We start from the raw sequence: 16,291 nt of genomic DNA, 5'->3' as shown, positions 1-16,291 counted from the left end.
CAATATTTACAAAAAAAAGTCAAATCAAAGCGGTTAACAATAGATAAAAATCAAAGGGAAATAATTAAAAAACATCACAACAGGGAAATATATTATTCTGATCAGTACAGGCGCACCAGTTTTCAAAATAATAAATATATTTTGGCTTACTGTAGGAATCGCAATTTGAAAGAACATCTTTGTAGATGTCATCATTTTCCTCTCCTAACCCCTTCCCTCGGGCAGGCATTCCAGGCATCCGCCACCCTCTCCGCAAAAAAGAATTTCCTAACATTACTCCGACATCTTCCTCCTCGCAACTTTATGTCCTTTAGTTTTACCATGTTCCCTTCTCTGGAAAAGATTTGGTTCTATATTAAATACATTTCAAGTATTTAAATGTTTTAATCATATCTCCCTTGTCCTTCTTTTCCTCCAGCGTACACATATTTAATTCCAGTCTTCTCATACCATTTTTGTCACCTTCCTCTGGACCTCTTCAAGTCTTTTTATATCTTTTGCCAGATACAGCCTGAACACAATACTCCAAGCATGGTCTCACCAAAGACCTATTCAGGGGCATCAACACCTCCCCCTTCTTCTGCTGGTTACTCCTCTTTCTATACAGCCTAGCATCCTTCTGGCTGCAGTCACCGCCTTATCACACAGTTTCAATGTTTTCAGATCCTCAGACTCTATCACCCCAGGGTCCCTCTCCCTGTCTGTGCATATTAGCCTCTCACCTCCCAGCACATATGGTTTCCTCAGATTTCTACCCTTCATGTGCCACTGCAGAACAATGGCAGAAACCAGCAGCCTCTCCTCCCACCTCTGCATACAACCAATTAGCATTGGACTCCAAATGTCTGCCTCTTGGCTTCATTAGCCGATGAAACCAGCAGGCTGTTTCTGCCCCACTTATCTCACGAGCTAGGAACTGTCTCTTGAATATTTAATGTAGTGCTGTGTCTGTCTGGCAGCCTTATAGAAATGATAAGCAATAGTAGTAGATAACAAGAATAGCTGGTTCTGTGGAAGAGGTGGCCAGGGTTGGAAAAAATAAGGGCTCTAGGGTCCAACGTCTAGGGCCATAGTGACCTGGTTGCCCCACCCCCAATCTGATACCAACTCCAAGGCATTATTTATTAATAAGAATAGAACTAGTATAGCTCAGAGGCTTAGTGCCTCTTCATCTTAACTTTTTTCTTTCCCCAAAAAAACTGTTTATGATTATGCTACTGAAAAAAAAAAGTAAAGAAAGAGGTGTGAAAAAGGGCAAATGAAGAATGCCAAAAGGTATGAAAGCCTGAATGAAAGATGGAAAATAGATGATTCAGAGGCTAGAGCAGGTATCAAAATACATGAGAATGAAGAGTGGAAATAGTAGAGGAGATAGGAAAGAGAGAAAAATCTTTAGGAGAGAAAAAAGACAGGTTGCAGGGAGAGAAAACCAAAATGGATGAAAGAATAAAATAGTCAAACACAATAAGGGTAGAAGACCACTAGGTTTTACAGTGTGTAATAATTTCACATATTTGTTTTATTAAAATCCATACAAATTTGTTGCATAATTTACTCCTAACTTGTCATATGCAAGTGGAGACTCTGCCTGTGATCTTTGCCATGGGAGTTGCTGGTCTGAAAAGGCCCTTCTTCAAAACTGTCCAGGGTTCTGCTCCACTGACTGCTGCTGCTTCAGCTTAAATGAATTACGGTAACCTAGCACATCCAGATCAACATTGGACACAGGACCACTAATAGAGAGGTGCCAAGAAGGCAGTGGCCCTTAGCCCCACAATGCAACAGGTGGCTCCAACCCTGTCTGAAGCTGAAGGAAATGCAAACTGCTAGTGGGCTGAGGCCCCTTTCCAAATTTCTGCACTGGACCCAGTAAGTTTAACACTGACCAGAAAGCAATTCACTTCCTGCTCCTTACTAACCAAGCTTTTATAGTACAGAACAGAATCAAGTAGGCCCACTACACATGCTATTCTTTACCCCTGTTGCAGAGTTGAATGTTTTAAGCTTCTTTGTAGGCCTCCTTTACGCAGTTCCTGGGTCCTGCAGTTTGGGAAATGATGGTTTAATTACTAGTGCAAACAGTCATGAGTGAAATAATTAGGTGACAAGAGTTAGACTCAGGAGTAATGTAAGAAAATATTTCATTTTAGAAGGGGTGGTGAATACACAGAACACACGATGGAGATAGAGGTGAGGACTGAAAGCATGGAGATAACACAGGATCTCTGAAGGTAATGAAGGCATGACAAAGCTGACTAGATAGGCCATAGAAGGGCTTATTTTCCAAGAACTTAACACAAAATACTACAGAAATCTATAGTACTTTGTGTATCCAAGTGCTTTGAAAATCTAATTCTTAGACTTATATGCTGAATCATCTCCTAAAAATAGCTCGATTTGGTTTACATAATTAGATCACAAAGAAAGATTCATTAACATTCATTGGAGCTATTGCCACAACACATAAAAAGCCCTTTTGTTATTTATAGTTATGAGGGATTGCTTACAGCTGAACTTCTAATAGCATAAGACTTCTGATTATAGAAAAGCTTCCAGTAGTCTTCTCTTTTTTACTGTAAGCTTTTTTTACATGGGCATAAATTACCAGGGTAGGGAGTATCTAGAAAAAGATAGGTTTTAAAGCTAAAGTAACTGGTAACCTCCTCTACAGGCAAGCGAAGAAAACCCACCTCATTCTCATGTTCTTCTTCTTTTTCTCTCCAACAGGATAGTTCTACATCAACACCACAACTCACTCTCAGGAACAGATTTCAGATCTTACAAGAAGGAACCACCGAGGAAATAGCAGAGGGGGTTCAGGAGGAGGCCCAGATCTCAGCTTCGAATCCAGGGCTCACAGTCCGGCCCCCCCGGAGGGAACGTAGAGTGGTGGTCATTGGGGACTCCATGCTGAGGGGCACCGAGGGACCAATCTGCAGGCCTAATCCACAGTCAAGAGAGGTCTGCTGTCTCCCTGGAGCAAAGATCCAGGATGTTACCGCCAGCCTTGACAGACTTCTTAAACCTAATGATCATTTTCCCATGTTTCTCATCCATGTAGGCACAAACGACACTGCTAGGAGTAACGCGGAGAGTATTCCCAGAGACTTTGGAGCAATGGGAAAGAAATTGAGGCAGATGGGAGCGCAGGTGGTATTTTCATCAATTCTTCCAGTGAGGAACAAGGGCAGAGCTAGAGAAGAGCGCATCCAATGGACTAATGAATGGCTACACGAATGGTGTGCAGAAATGAACTTTGGATTCCTAGACCACGGCGAGACGCTCCAGGGACTACAAGGACCAGACGGACTCCACCTGACCAGAAGAGGTAAGAGCATATTCGGACATCGACTGGCCCGCCTACTCCACAGGGCTTTAAACTAGGTAAGTTGGGGGAGGGTACATACTTATATCCCAGAGCAGTAAGAAACAACCCTGAGGAGGCAAGTCGCACGAATGAGCCTAAGGTAGGTGCCAATGATATCCACGGTAATTCAGGGAGAGTTATGAATAATATTTTAGGAGCCACACTAACTCATAAGGGAATCTCCCCACAGATATGGAGGGCTATGTATGTTAATGCACACAGCTTGGGCAATAAAATCTTAGAATTGGAGACTGAAATAACAAATGCCGATCTTGATGTGATAGCCATATCCGAAACCTGGTTCACGGACTCGCATAGGTGGGATATGGTCATACCAGGCTATAACCTACTTTGTTGCGACAGGGAAGGTAAATTGGGAGGGGGGTGTAGCGCTGTACACTAAGGAAAGCATCAAAACTACCAGAATTACAGATGTAAGATACACCGGGGAATCCCTTTGGGTTAACCTGGCCAGAGGGAATGAAAAATGCCTATACCTTGGTGTGATATACAGACCACCCAGACAACAGGAAAACAAAGATATGGAATTAATCGAGGACATAGAGAACATCACACTACGCGGTGACACAGTAATGCTAGGAGACTTCAACATGCCAGACGCAGATTGGAACACACTCTCAGCGACTACAGGTAGCAGTAAAAGAATATTAACCTCCATAAAAGGCGCACGTCTCAAGCAAATGGTACTGGAACCCACCAGGGACAAGGCGATTCTAGACCTGGTACTCACCAACGGAGATAGCGTCTCGGACGTCTCAGTAGGCGATACACTGGCCTCCAGCGACCATAATATGGTATGGCTCAACCTTAAGAAAGGCTTCTCTAAGTCAAGCACAGCAACAAGGGTTCTCAACTTTAAAGGCACAGACTTCAACCGCATGAGAGATTTTGTCCATCAGGAGCTATATAAACAAACAAAATCTGAAAATTTAGAGGATATGTGGTTGTCTCTGAAGTCCATCCTACATGAAGCAACAAACCGATACATAAGAACAGTAAGTAAATGCAGGAGAACCAAAAGACCCCAATGGTTCACTAAATAAATTTCAGACCTAGTTAAAAAGAAAAAAGAGGCATTCATCACCTACAAACATTTAGGAAACCAGGGGGCGAAAGAAGACTATCTACACGGAGCTAAAGCCGTTAAAAAGAAAGTCAGAGAGGCCAAACTCCGAATGGAGGAAAAACTAGCACGGAATATCAAGAAAGGGGATAAATCTTTCTTTAGCTATATTAGTGACAGGAAAAGAAACAAAGATGGTATAGAACGGCTGAAGCAATCAGATGGTAATTTTGCAGAATCAGATTCTGCCAAGGCAGAACTACTGAACGAATACTTCTGTTCAGTCTTCACCTGCGAATCACCGGGAGCTGGTCCGCAGCTTCAGACGGGAGATCCCCAGAAAGACCCGTTTCAAGATTTCGAGTTTACGCCCAGTAACGTCTACAACGAACTATCGAAACTCAAAGTAAACAAAGCCATGGGACCGGACAACCTGCACCCCAGGGTGCTCAGGGAGCTATGTGGAGTCCTGGCCGAACCATTATCTGAGCTTTTCAATCTTTCCCTTAGCACAGGAAGGGTCCCCTTGGACTGGAAAACTGCCAACGTAATCCCACTCCACAAAAAGGGCTGCAGGACAGAGACGGCAAACTACAGACCGGTGAGTCTCACGTCTATAGTGTGTAAACTCATGGAAACACTGATCAAACGGAACCTTGACATAATCCTGGACGAAGAAAACTTACGAGACCCCCACCAGCACGGGTTCACCCAGGGTAGATCCTGCCAATCTAATCTGATTAGCTTTTTCGACTGGGTTACTAGACAACTGGATGCAGGAGAGTCACTGGACGTGGTATATTTGGACTTCAGTAAAGCATTTGATAGCGTCCCACACAGAAGGCTATTGAACAAATTGAAAGCGATAGGATTAGGAAGCACTCTAACTGCATGGATTGAAGATTAGCTAAGCGGTAGACTTCAGAGGGTGGTGGTGAATGGTACCCCATCCAAGGCGTCAAGAGTGGCCAGTGGGGTGCCGCAGGGCTCGGTTCTGGGCCCAATTCTATTCAATTTATTCATAAGAGATATGACACAAGGACTTAAAGGAAGGGTAGCACTATTCGCTGACGACGCCAAACTTTGCAACATAATAGGCAAAAGCTTATTACCTGATAATATGACACACGATCTACGACTGCTGGAAAGATGGTCAACTACTTGGCAACTAAGTTTCAATGCTAAAAAATGCAAGGTGATGCACCTGGGAAAGAAAAATCCGCACAAAAATTATGTACTGAATGGTGAGACCTTAGTTGAGACCAAGACAGAACGCGATCTAGGGGTGATTATTAGTGAGGACATGAAGGCTGCCAATCAAGTGGAGAAGGCTTCCTCCAGGGCAAGACAGATGATAGGTTGTATCCGTAGAGGATTTGTCAGCAGGAGACCTGAAGTCATGATGCCGTTGTACAGATCCATGGTGAGGCCTCACTTGGAGTACTGTGTTCAGTTCTGGAGACCACACTACCGTAAAGACATACTGAGGATCGAGTCAGTTCAGCGAATGGCGACCAGGATGGTCCTGGGGCTCAAGGATCTCACGTACGAAGAAAGACTAAAAAAATTGTGGCTGTACTCACTTGAAGAAAGAAGAGAACGGGGAGACATGATTGAAACGTACAAATACATCACGGGACGTATCGAGTCAGAAGATAATATCTTCTGTCTCATGGGACCCTCAACAACCAGAGGGCATCCGCTGAAAATCAGAGGAGGGAAATTTCATAGCGACTCCAGGAAGTACTTTTTCACCGAGAGAGTGGTGGAGCGTTGGAATGGACTCCCACTGCAGGTGATTGAGGCCAGCAGCGTGACTGATTTTAAGAAGAAATGGGATACTCATGTGGGATCTCTAAGGGAATGAACTCTGGGGGGAGGCAAATTGCAATGGGCAGACTTGGTGGGCTATAGCCCTTTTCTGCCGTCATTTTCTATGTTTCTAACAGCGTAAGATGTCATATGTACATCTACTTACAGTTAAACTGTGATTATATCCCAGATACAACAATCTCTTCTCCTTCCCACAAATGGGAGCCAGCTACTTGAGATCTTGGGGCCCCCTACCACACTATTAACAGCTAGAAATGAACTTAAGGTGGTTAGACAGGTAGAAAAGGTGACTGGAAGATCTAGAAGGATGCTTTTGGATGCATACAGAAGAACAGCCAGCTGGAAAAATGAGGTGATAAATGTAAAAAATCTCTTGAGCGAGACCTCATTTAGAGTACTGTGTATAATTCTGGATACCACACCTTCAGAAAGATACAAACAGGATGGAGTCAGTCCAGAGGGCAGCTACTAAAATGTCACAATGTAAGAAAAGGTACCGAATCTTAATACACGTTTACTTGAGAAACGCAACAATGCCAGTTGGGTTCTATTTATAACTAAAAATTTTGTTAATTGAAATTGTATATCTCTGGCAAATGAAATGATAAAAGATGTGGTTTGTTGCATTCAATCAGCATCTTTTTTATTACTTGGCCAGCTGAATAACTCAAATTCGAAGCCTTGGCCCCTTTTCTTAGATTATGACACAAATGGTCAACATCCAGGAACAGACTTAAAGATCTCAATATATATACTTTGGAAGAAAAGCAGGTAAAAGAGATAGGAGAGACACATTAAATACCTCTGTGGCATAAATGCACAAAAGGAAGCTTTGGAATGAGGGTGTATAGGATGACGGAGTAAAGGGGACAGATTCAGAAGTAACCTGAAGAAATACTTCTTCACAGAAAAAAAAAGAGTGGCGAATATGCAGAATGGTCTCCCAGTGGAGGAAATAAGATTGCTTCTGAATACAAGGGAGCTTGGGACAAGTACATAGGATCTCTAAGGGATAGTAGATGGAATGGATGGACAGACTAGGCTGGGTATATGGTCTTCATCTGCCTTCATTATGTCTAGGTTTCTGTGAAAAAACTGGGTATAAAATCAGATTTAATTCTGTGCTCCCCAGGTTTCTCTTTTGCCTGACCTTCTATAAAGATCCTTATAAATAAATGATACCCTCTCTAAAAGTTAATTTTGTAGTCATTTTCACATATGTGGGTAGAGGTCAAGAGTAGCATAGGCAGAGCTCTTGCATATACATGTAGATTACAAAATATGTTAAATTTACACACATACTTAAATAATCTAGATACAGACTGACACTAGCTCTTCAGCAGGTGTTAAGTGTTCATGGCCACAAGGCAGGTGCGATTTCTCTCACTTATGCTAGTATTTTATTAAAAAAACCATAGGCCCCTCTGTGTCTTTATAAAATAGTGCATCAGTAGGCTTCTACATGGCCTATTAAACCAGGTGATATTATTAAATTACACTCTACCAGGCTAATGTGTGTTACAGTAACAGATGATTAAATTGTTCCAGATCGACAGCTAACAATTAACAGAAGGTGGTCTTTCAAAATCAGTCTCTTTCCAGAGGAATTATCTGAAGCTCTTTGCTTATTTGTTCTCCAAGTTCTCTGCTGCTAGCTGCTATAATTCTCCGTGACATCAGATCAAATTTCCCCCCTACAATAAAATAGAGAAATTTTGCATCCTCAGCATTTGCAAAACAGATGTTCATTTTAAATAGCAGTGAACAAAAGTCAGTACTGAAAGAGCAGTGCTACCACAAATTGGTAGTAAAGAATCCCTAGACATCTATGAGTCACTGACGGGTTTCTAGGCCCCTGAGTTATGCTCAAAGCCATGGCTTCACTGTAGTTAAGAAAACGAGACCTTGTACAATCAGACTTATCCATTTTGTTACCTGCAGTACTATGCTGGGATCAGATTTTCACTGTGCTGGTAACAGCTTTACTGAACAGTCTTTACCACAGATTTTCACTGAAACCTCCTCAGATTTTGTACTGAAAAGCAGGGACTCATCATGGGGCTGGTACTTCTCTGAGGATCCCCTTCAATTAACCCTTACATCTGTAACTCTGTTCTTTTTGAGCAACTTTCTTCAATAACGAACATTAAAACACTCACATTTTATGACTTCAAGGCAGTCCAACTTTATATACAGAATCTTTTCACACTGTACCAGCACATCCTATCCAAGGGGAAGCAGGATTGTGTCCACACATCTTGTGGGGAACAACACTGAGCTCCAGACTTTGATATTGAACCTAAGCTGTATTAGGCTAGCCCAGGGGTAGGCAATTCTGGTCCTCGAGAGCCGGAGCCAGGTCAAGTTTTCAGGATATCCACAATAAATATGCATGAGATAGATTTGCATCTCAAGGAGGCAGTGCATGCAAATCCATCTCATACATATTCATTGTGGATATCCTGAAAACCTGACCTGGCTCCGGCTCTCGAGGACAGGAATTGCCTACCCCTGGGCTAGCAGAAATAAAGGAAGGAAACCTGTTGAGAGGACAATGTTAGACCCAGGTTTTCATGCAGCCATGCGGTCTTACAAAATGGATACTGTTCTCTCACAGAAGCTAAAGAAGGGCGGGCTTAAGCTCTTTTACTTATACATCTTAGGATTAACACTCATTTACTTGATTTATAGAAGAACTGAGAAAATGCCCTCATAAAATGAGGGCAGAACAAGTACATTAAGCTGTTAAAGAATTCCTGATTTAACTAATTTGGAGAAGTGTAAACCTAGTATTGTATTTTCCCAAAAATAAGCCCTAGCATGATTTTTAAAAGATGCTCCTAATATAAGCCCTAGTTAAGATCAACTCCACAGCACCCCCCTCCCCCCGAATGTCCCTGACAATCCCCGGCTCCTTCCTAATTTTTAAAAAAATTCCCAGGGCTGGGCCTTCCCTCTGCAGAATCTTTCTATCCCTCACAGTGACCAACTACCAACCCAGGATCCTCCAAGACATCTAAGTGCCACCGCCTCCTCCCTTCAATAATTCTGTGCAGCTGCACTTGTTCTCTGCCTGGGTTGATGCCGCAAGTTTGACCCTGACACATGCACAGGCCAGCAACATCAGAGGTCTCCTGATATACTAGCACATGTGTATAGCTTCATTCATGGGCAGCCACTGCACGTGGAACTCGCCACATTCACCCGCTAGTAAATAAGGTGATGACATCTGTCTGTATCACTGGCCCGTGTATATCTTAATGTGAGCTTTGCTACATCAGCTCGGGTAGAGAACAAGGACTTGCTATACCATGCTAGTTAACCATGGTTTGCCACCAAAGCGGTGAGTGTTAATGTACCGGGAGTTATGCGATCACCATCAGTGCCAATCTTATAAGTCATTTGTTTGGGGTTTTTTTATAAACCTTCATGCAGAAGATGGGTAAGCACATTTCTGGTTTGCATATGGCCATCACATGCAATTTCGCACAGGTTCAAGTCAAGACAGAAATTAGGGATTAGATCTTAAAGAAAAATGCACAGGTTTTTTTTTGTTGTGGTGGTGGCTTTTCTTGGTCTGTGCTTCTGGACATCTTTACCAATAATTTTTGGCTATAATATGGAACAGCAGAGAAGTTTCAGCCACTAGAGTTCAGACTCAAATGGCACATTATCAAGTTCTGTGAGCCTTTGCAAAAACACAACATTGTTATACCAAAGCAAAAGCTGAGCTAAGATGAAGGGGCAGGGGTGGGGTGGGGGGGGGACCCTGGGACATTGAATATGGAGGCATAGGATGCCATCAGCTTGAAGGGTGATTTAGCCAAATAAGATCGTCTACTCCAAAGTTTCCCAAAATGTGGTCAACCAAAAATCCTACATTTGGGGTCATATCCTAAGAGACCTCTTCATAGATGCATAATTATACTGCACCACTGGTGGGGGTTTATCAATGCCCCTTTTACAAAGACATGGTAGTGATGGCAAATGCACTGAAGTCCGTAGAAATTGAATGAGCTTCGGTACATTTGCAGCAGGGGAATCACTAGCGTGACCTTGTAAGATGAGCTCTTTATTTGGCCTCAATCATTGGTGGCGGAGGGGATGGGGGGGGTGTCAGACACAAATAATAAGCACTACCCTAAGCTCCTACATATAATTCCATTGTCAGTAAACTTTCCCTTTGTTTTAAAAGTAGAATATTTTTAAAAAGTGGTGGGAGAAGGAGGCCCTCTTTCCAAGTATTTTTTTTTTCTATCAGAAATAATTCCTCTAATTTTAATGACAATCCAGAGTGCAGCCAGAAGGCAGCTTCCTTTTCTCTTACCATGTTCAGAAACATCACTAAGATGTCATAAAAAAATTACCTAAACACAAAATCAAGAGACTTCCAGTCCAAGAGAAAGCATTATTCCTAAAATAGGTGGGTTTAAGTTTAGGTTTAAAAAAAGGCCAAGGAGTTCACTAGTAAGGGGCTGCACCTACATCTGTTTTTGATGTGAACAGGAGGCATATCTAGTGTAAAGAAAAAGAGGACCCAACTGTTTAATGAGTAGTTTAATCAAGGGCAGTCGCTCTGATTTCTTCTTAATGCATTAAGGGCCCCTTTTATCAAGCTGCAGAAGAGCGTTTTAGCACAGACCGGCGAGGTAAATACTCTGATGCTCATTCAATTCCTATGAGTGTTGGAGCATTTACCTTGCTGGCCCGTGCTAAAACGCTCTACCATGGCTTGATAAGAGAGCCTAAGTCATGAGTACACAGCTGCTTTCAACAAATTCTGAGGTTCAGAAAACTGTAAAATATCTGATGTTATGAAGCTGCTCTGTTTGTGGTACACTGCATTCCTTTGCAACAGATTAGTAGATGTTTCTAGTTGGCCTCTTTTACAAAGCCGCGCTAGTGGCTGCGCTGCGCTAAAAGGCCCCGAAGCCCATAGAGATTTAAAGGGCTTCGAGTCTGTTGCCGTGCGGCTTTGTTAAAGAGGCCGTTGGTGTTGCTGCCTAAGGAATAAATAGGAACAAGTTGATGGCTACTGTGGAGAAAAATAAAGATTACACAAAAAGTAGTCTCAAAAGCCAGGTGAATGTATACTCAGATGGCTGTATGGATTTTATCTGATACCAATCACCAACCACTGGTTTTTAAAGTGGAGAGTAAAAGTGGCAAGATCTTAGTACTATGAGCTTGTGCTTTATCAACTGACTGGGTAGAGGAAGGCAGTGGCCACCATTCTAAAAATCCATTATAACCAACATTTATTACCAAAATCCATTATTACCAACATTTACTGTCCACTGAAACTGATATCGAGTGTTCTACAGATGGATTGTACTTGTTTGAAATAATTCAATAAAAGCTGATAAGGTGCTTTGCTTACATCACTCTGAATGCTGTCATGCCTTTGTGTGTAAATAAATGTCACTGCTAGTAAAGATACCTGATGCATCCAGCACCACACCACCCGCCTCGGTGATAATGACTGAAGCTGCCGCCATGTCCCAGCAGTGAATTCCCATCTCAAAATATGCATCTGCTCCTCCTGTTGCTACTAGACACATGTTTACAGCGGCTGTACCAACGGCTCGAATCCTGCAACGTGTACATAACAATTAATGGTAATGGAAAAACAACACGTATGCGACTCTAATCTAATGTTATGGACTAAATTCAGTCTCAGGAATGTCTCTAAACCCAACCTTATCTGTAAATGGTACCCAAATTTAGGCACCAGAAAAAAAAAAGCATTGAGCGCTATTCTATAAATGAAGTTAGGCGCCATTTATAGAATAGCACACAACACTGGAATCCGTGTCCAATTTTTAGGTGAAAAGATGTACACCAATTGAATCCTGGTGTAAACCCCCACACTTAAAATTACAGTAGGTGCAAGTCCCCCCAATTCTATAATAGTGAGCACTTCTTTAGTGAATGTCCCTTACCTACCCATGTCCCTCGCATGGACACACCTCCTTCTCATGCACATCTTTATAAAAGAGTGCTTAGCAAGATGGGTGCATAAATCCAAATTGTTGCCAATTAGCACCCAATTATTGGCACCAAAGTTGTTTCTCAAAATTACACATGCAAATTGGGCACATGTGCAACTTTAAGCATCTTTTATGGACTGATCACAGCTAGCCAGAGCAGAATACTTTTTCTGGGTATATTCATTGGAAAGTTTCTCCAGAAAAGTTCCACTGAACATCCAGATCAGTTTCCCTTGCCAGCTTGCTGAATAGCAGTTTCATACTGTGAATGCAGTTTTTCTGTTTTAATTATACCATATACTGAGTGACATTTATCTAAATTTTATAATTCTGTAAGATTTTTTTTTTAATAGTTTTACATTTCACTTTTTTTTTTAATGCATTTATCCTCTTCTCCTCTGTTTAATTTGATAGAGCTCTTTTTTGTTTGATTTTATTTGATATTCTGACATATCACTTGAAGGACAATTACATTAAACCAACACTCGCTTTCTGTAGCTATGACCCTAATTTGCTTGGCTACAGAACGTGCACAACTCCTGTCCAGCATGGACTAATAACATCCTATGTAACATCTGCCCAGGTCATGACCCCCAAACAAGGGTTTCAGAACCCCAACCCAGTGTGATTGGGAAGTTCTGCACTAATTTCACCTTAGTGTTTCAGTATAATTTTATTTCTTTAAAACACACACCCCTCCAAAAATTCATAAATCCTAACATGGCTCCTTAGTCATTCATTCTAAAGGCCTTTTGAAATAAGTGTTTGATGTTATTTGCAACTTACCCATGAATAGGAATACAGAGAAGTCTTTCTATGTTTGATAGAACAATTTTGATCACCTCAGGGGTGCGGTTAGATCCTAATTCTGTTAGAACAAGGGATTTTGTAATATCTGTCAAAAAAGAAATATACTTATGTAACCCCGATAGATAGATTACATTAAAAAAAAAACATCTCCCAAATGCCCAAGACTCTGCATTAGATCTCACCTTTCTGCCCAGACACATGCAATTTCTGCCCATTGCAAAATGCGCCTTTTCCCCTCCTGCCAGTGTACATCTTGTCTTCTACACAACTGTAGACCACACCAAATTCAATCTGTAACAGAAGGTATAGTCAATTTACAGTATCCCCAAGAAACCAGCAGAAGCTTGTAAAATTAGTCTGACTGAATAATGCAGGGCCTCTGCATCTATAATTTTTCAAACAGGCTGCCTTAGCTCTGCTCAGCAGGTCAGAGTTCTAGGAGATGTACTCATCTGGGAAAGACAAGATACCCTGTATTGAGTGAGAGTAAGGAGGGGGGAGGGAAAAAAAAAAAAAATCACATATTAAAATTTTCAGTGGCATTTATTGCCCTTAGAATGAGCACTCCTGACAAGAGACACAAAGGACAAAATGGACTGATGATGTAGATCTTTATGCAATTGCGGGGTACCTGTTTATTATTTGTTGTCTTTTGTTAAATGTATCATTATGGCTGTTATAATCGACATTATAATTCTGCTAAGAAAAAAAGCTCGCACAGCATGCAATGTCACTTCATGAATGAGCAGCTATAAAAACTTTACATGTATAAATTTTAATAGAATTTAATTCTTCTAACAGACAATTATTAAATACCAAAGCCTTGACTAAACAGCTCCAATTCATTGGAATTAAAGATTTTTGGACTGTCAGCCGGCCAGATACCGACTACACCCTCCACCCCCACGGATCCTCTGCCACGCAGTTAGGGGCAGGAAAGGCAGCCTACGCCTTGAAACCCGGGTAGGTTTCTGTACAGATGCACACAGCCTATGCTAGAAACCTACGACAGGGTCATCGGTCAGCAAATTCCACAGGAAGGGATCCCAGGTACTTCCAGAAGGTGGCACACAGCAGGCTGGCTTCACAGACCCACTAGAGTTTCTCTGTGAAGCTGCAGTCCAGCACCGCAGGACTGCATCCTTTTCTCCAACAGTGGACCACCAGGGAAGGGTCCCAAGGCACTGAAGCCACCAAGAAATGAAGTTTAAGCGAAACAGGAGCAGAGCAACAACAAAAGACTTCTGCTCGGACTGCTTACAGAAATTGAAACCGATTCTAACACTAGGGGGAGTGCAGCATGTGTTCAGAAAAGATGTAGATTTCTGCAACACCTGGACTGCGGGTTGGGATTGAACACCTAGCATATGGAATCCAGAAGGGGAGTTTCCAGATGCTACACTGTGCTATGTCTGGACCCAGAGAAAATGCTCCCACAACATATATGGATGTGTCTGGGTGTTGGCTGTTTAATTTGCTATAAAACTGACAACATGCAGTACAACACTAAGCAATTGTGTACTATAAGCAGCATACCTCTTTGTTTACTGCAAATCCAATTGAAACTGCCACAAACGGAAACCTTTAAAAGAAAGAGAAATGTGTTTTCCCTATCTTGACAGTTGTAGCAAAGATTTCAAGTGAAAGGCCATGATCAGAATATTCTGTACAGCCTGTTTTCTTCTGGCCTGTAAACCAAAGCTCAATTCAGATTAATCGATACAAACTACTGTTATAAATTTGGAACATAACACCTGGACCCCAAAAATTCATTCAAGTGTTCCTAACTGTGTACCCCCTTGGGTAATGAACCTGACCAATTTACAAATTTCCCTATGCTTTACTTAGTACAGTGGCTCTTATATTAGATTCAGAGCCAGAGAAGAATGTAATCATATAGATATGTATGTCCAATAAATGGTATTAATGTAAGACAAACATGATGGCAGATAAAGGCCAAATGGCCCATTCAGTCTGCCCATCCACAGCATCCCATGTGCTTATATTACGCTTTCTTGAATTCAGACATAGTTGTCTCCACCACCTCTAATGGGAGACTATCCCCATATTTTTTCTTAAATAATCAGGTGCCCATTGAATAGTCCAAATTTAGCAGCAAACTGTCTGCTAAATTTCACATTCTAGTGATTTTACATAGATCCCCTCCACAAAAGAGCAAGGCAAAGATGCGACATTATGCAGTAGACCAGTGCTGCTCTAACTGTGGAGGTTCCCAGCCATATGTTGCTCTGTGTGTTCTAAAGAATTCCAACAGCCTTTATGGCCCATTCAGCTTTCCTTTCTCAGATTAACAAACACTATTTAGTGATGTACGAGAGAGTCTGAGAGCACGAGGGGGCCTCAAATCTCTATGCACATTTATTACTGAGTGAAAAACACACACACCACATCCAGCAAGAAACCAGAGCTGTTTACAATCAATATGATCAGTAAACACCTGGCCTATATTCCATGCCACACTACTCAAAAGCAAAGAATCATGACCAGCATCCTCTTCACCTCTTACAGTTTATAAGAAGCAATCTGCACTAAAACCCTTCCAAATGGTTAATCCCCGAGAGCTTCTAAAATATTTAGCCCTTCTGCTTGTTCTATTCAAATAGCCTCTGATCCATTAATAACACTCAATTTTATAAAAATAGCCTGTAACATTGAGCAAAAATGGGTACAAAACTTTCAATGCAAATATATATCCAGTTATTTAAAAGAAAGTTCATTCTGTTTACCTATAAGAACGCCAATTAAAGTACCACTTACCGCTTATTCATAAAGCAAGCATAGGCACATCCTCGGTGAGAACAATTGCTGTTAAGATCTGAATTCATTAAAACGCCAATAAAAAACTAACTAAAAGTGGCATTTGTGGTCTCTGCAAGAAGTGGCTTCTGTTTTATAAGAGTAGCCCTCTACAAGGTTGAGGACACATCACTAGAGAAATGTCCAAGATTAATGTTAAGAATCTCAAGGTGAAGGCTAACATCTAATAAAGGCAAGGAACAGAGCTCTAAGTCAAACTTAGCCTATGTAGTAGTAAAAACTAAAATACTGTATACACATATAAATCTCTCAAATGCTACAAATTTGGATAATTTCCTAAAAGAGAAGTCCATAGGCCATTATTGTGATGGCTTAGGAAAATTCACTGCTTATTCCTAGGACAAGCAACATAAAATCTGTTTTACTCCT

The 16,291-nt window shown here is 41.6% G+C and overlaps 1 protein-coding gene across 2 annotated transcripts in view; it reads right to left on the bottom strand.

Moving 5' to 3' along the window:
* Window positions 1-6,274: 6,274 nt before the first annotated feature.
* IMPA1 (inositol monophosphatase 1) overlaps window positions 6,275-16,291 on the bottom strand; it is a 32,798-nt gene continuing 22,781 nt past the window's right edge. For both annotated transcript variants that reach the window (XM_033935177.1, XM_033935176.1), the window contains exons 5-9: window positions 14,621-14,666; window positions 13,267-13,375; window positions 13,061-13,169; window positions 11,725-11,876; window positions 6,275-7,978 (exon numbers count right to left, since the gene is read on the bottom strand). In XM_033935177.1, the coding sequence (XP_033791068.1) occupies window positions 7,872-7,978; window positions 11,725-11,876; window positions 13,061-13,169; window positions 13,267-13,375; window positions 14,621-14,666 (523 nt within the window). In that variant the 3' untranslated portion in view covers window positions 6,275-7,871. The remainder of the gene's footprint in view (window positions 7,979-11,724; window positions 11,877-13,060; window positions 13,170-13,266; window positions 13,376-14,620; window positions 14,667-16,291) is intronic.

The sequence above is a fragment of the Geotrypetes seraphini genome, chromosome 2 (assembly GCF_902459505.1).
Source record: "Geotrypetes seraphini chromosome 2, aGeoSer1.1, whole genome shotgun sequence".
Taxonomy (NCBI): domain Eukaryota; kingdom Metazoa; phylum Chordata; class Amphibia; order Gymnophiona; family Dermophiidae; genus Geotrypetes; species Geotrypetes seraphini.
Note: the sequence above shows the minus strand (reverse complement) of the source record. Positions and strands in the feature narration are given on the sequence as shown.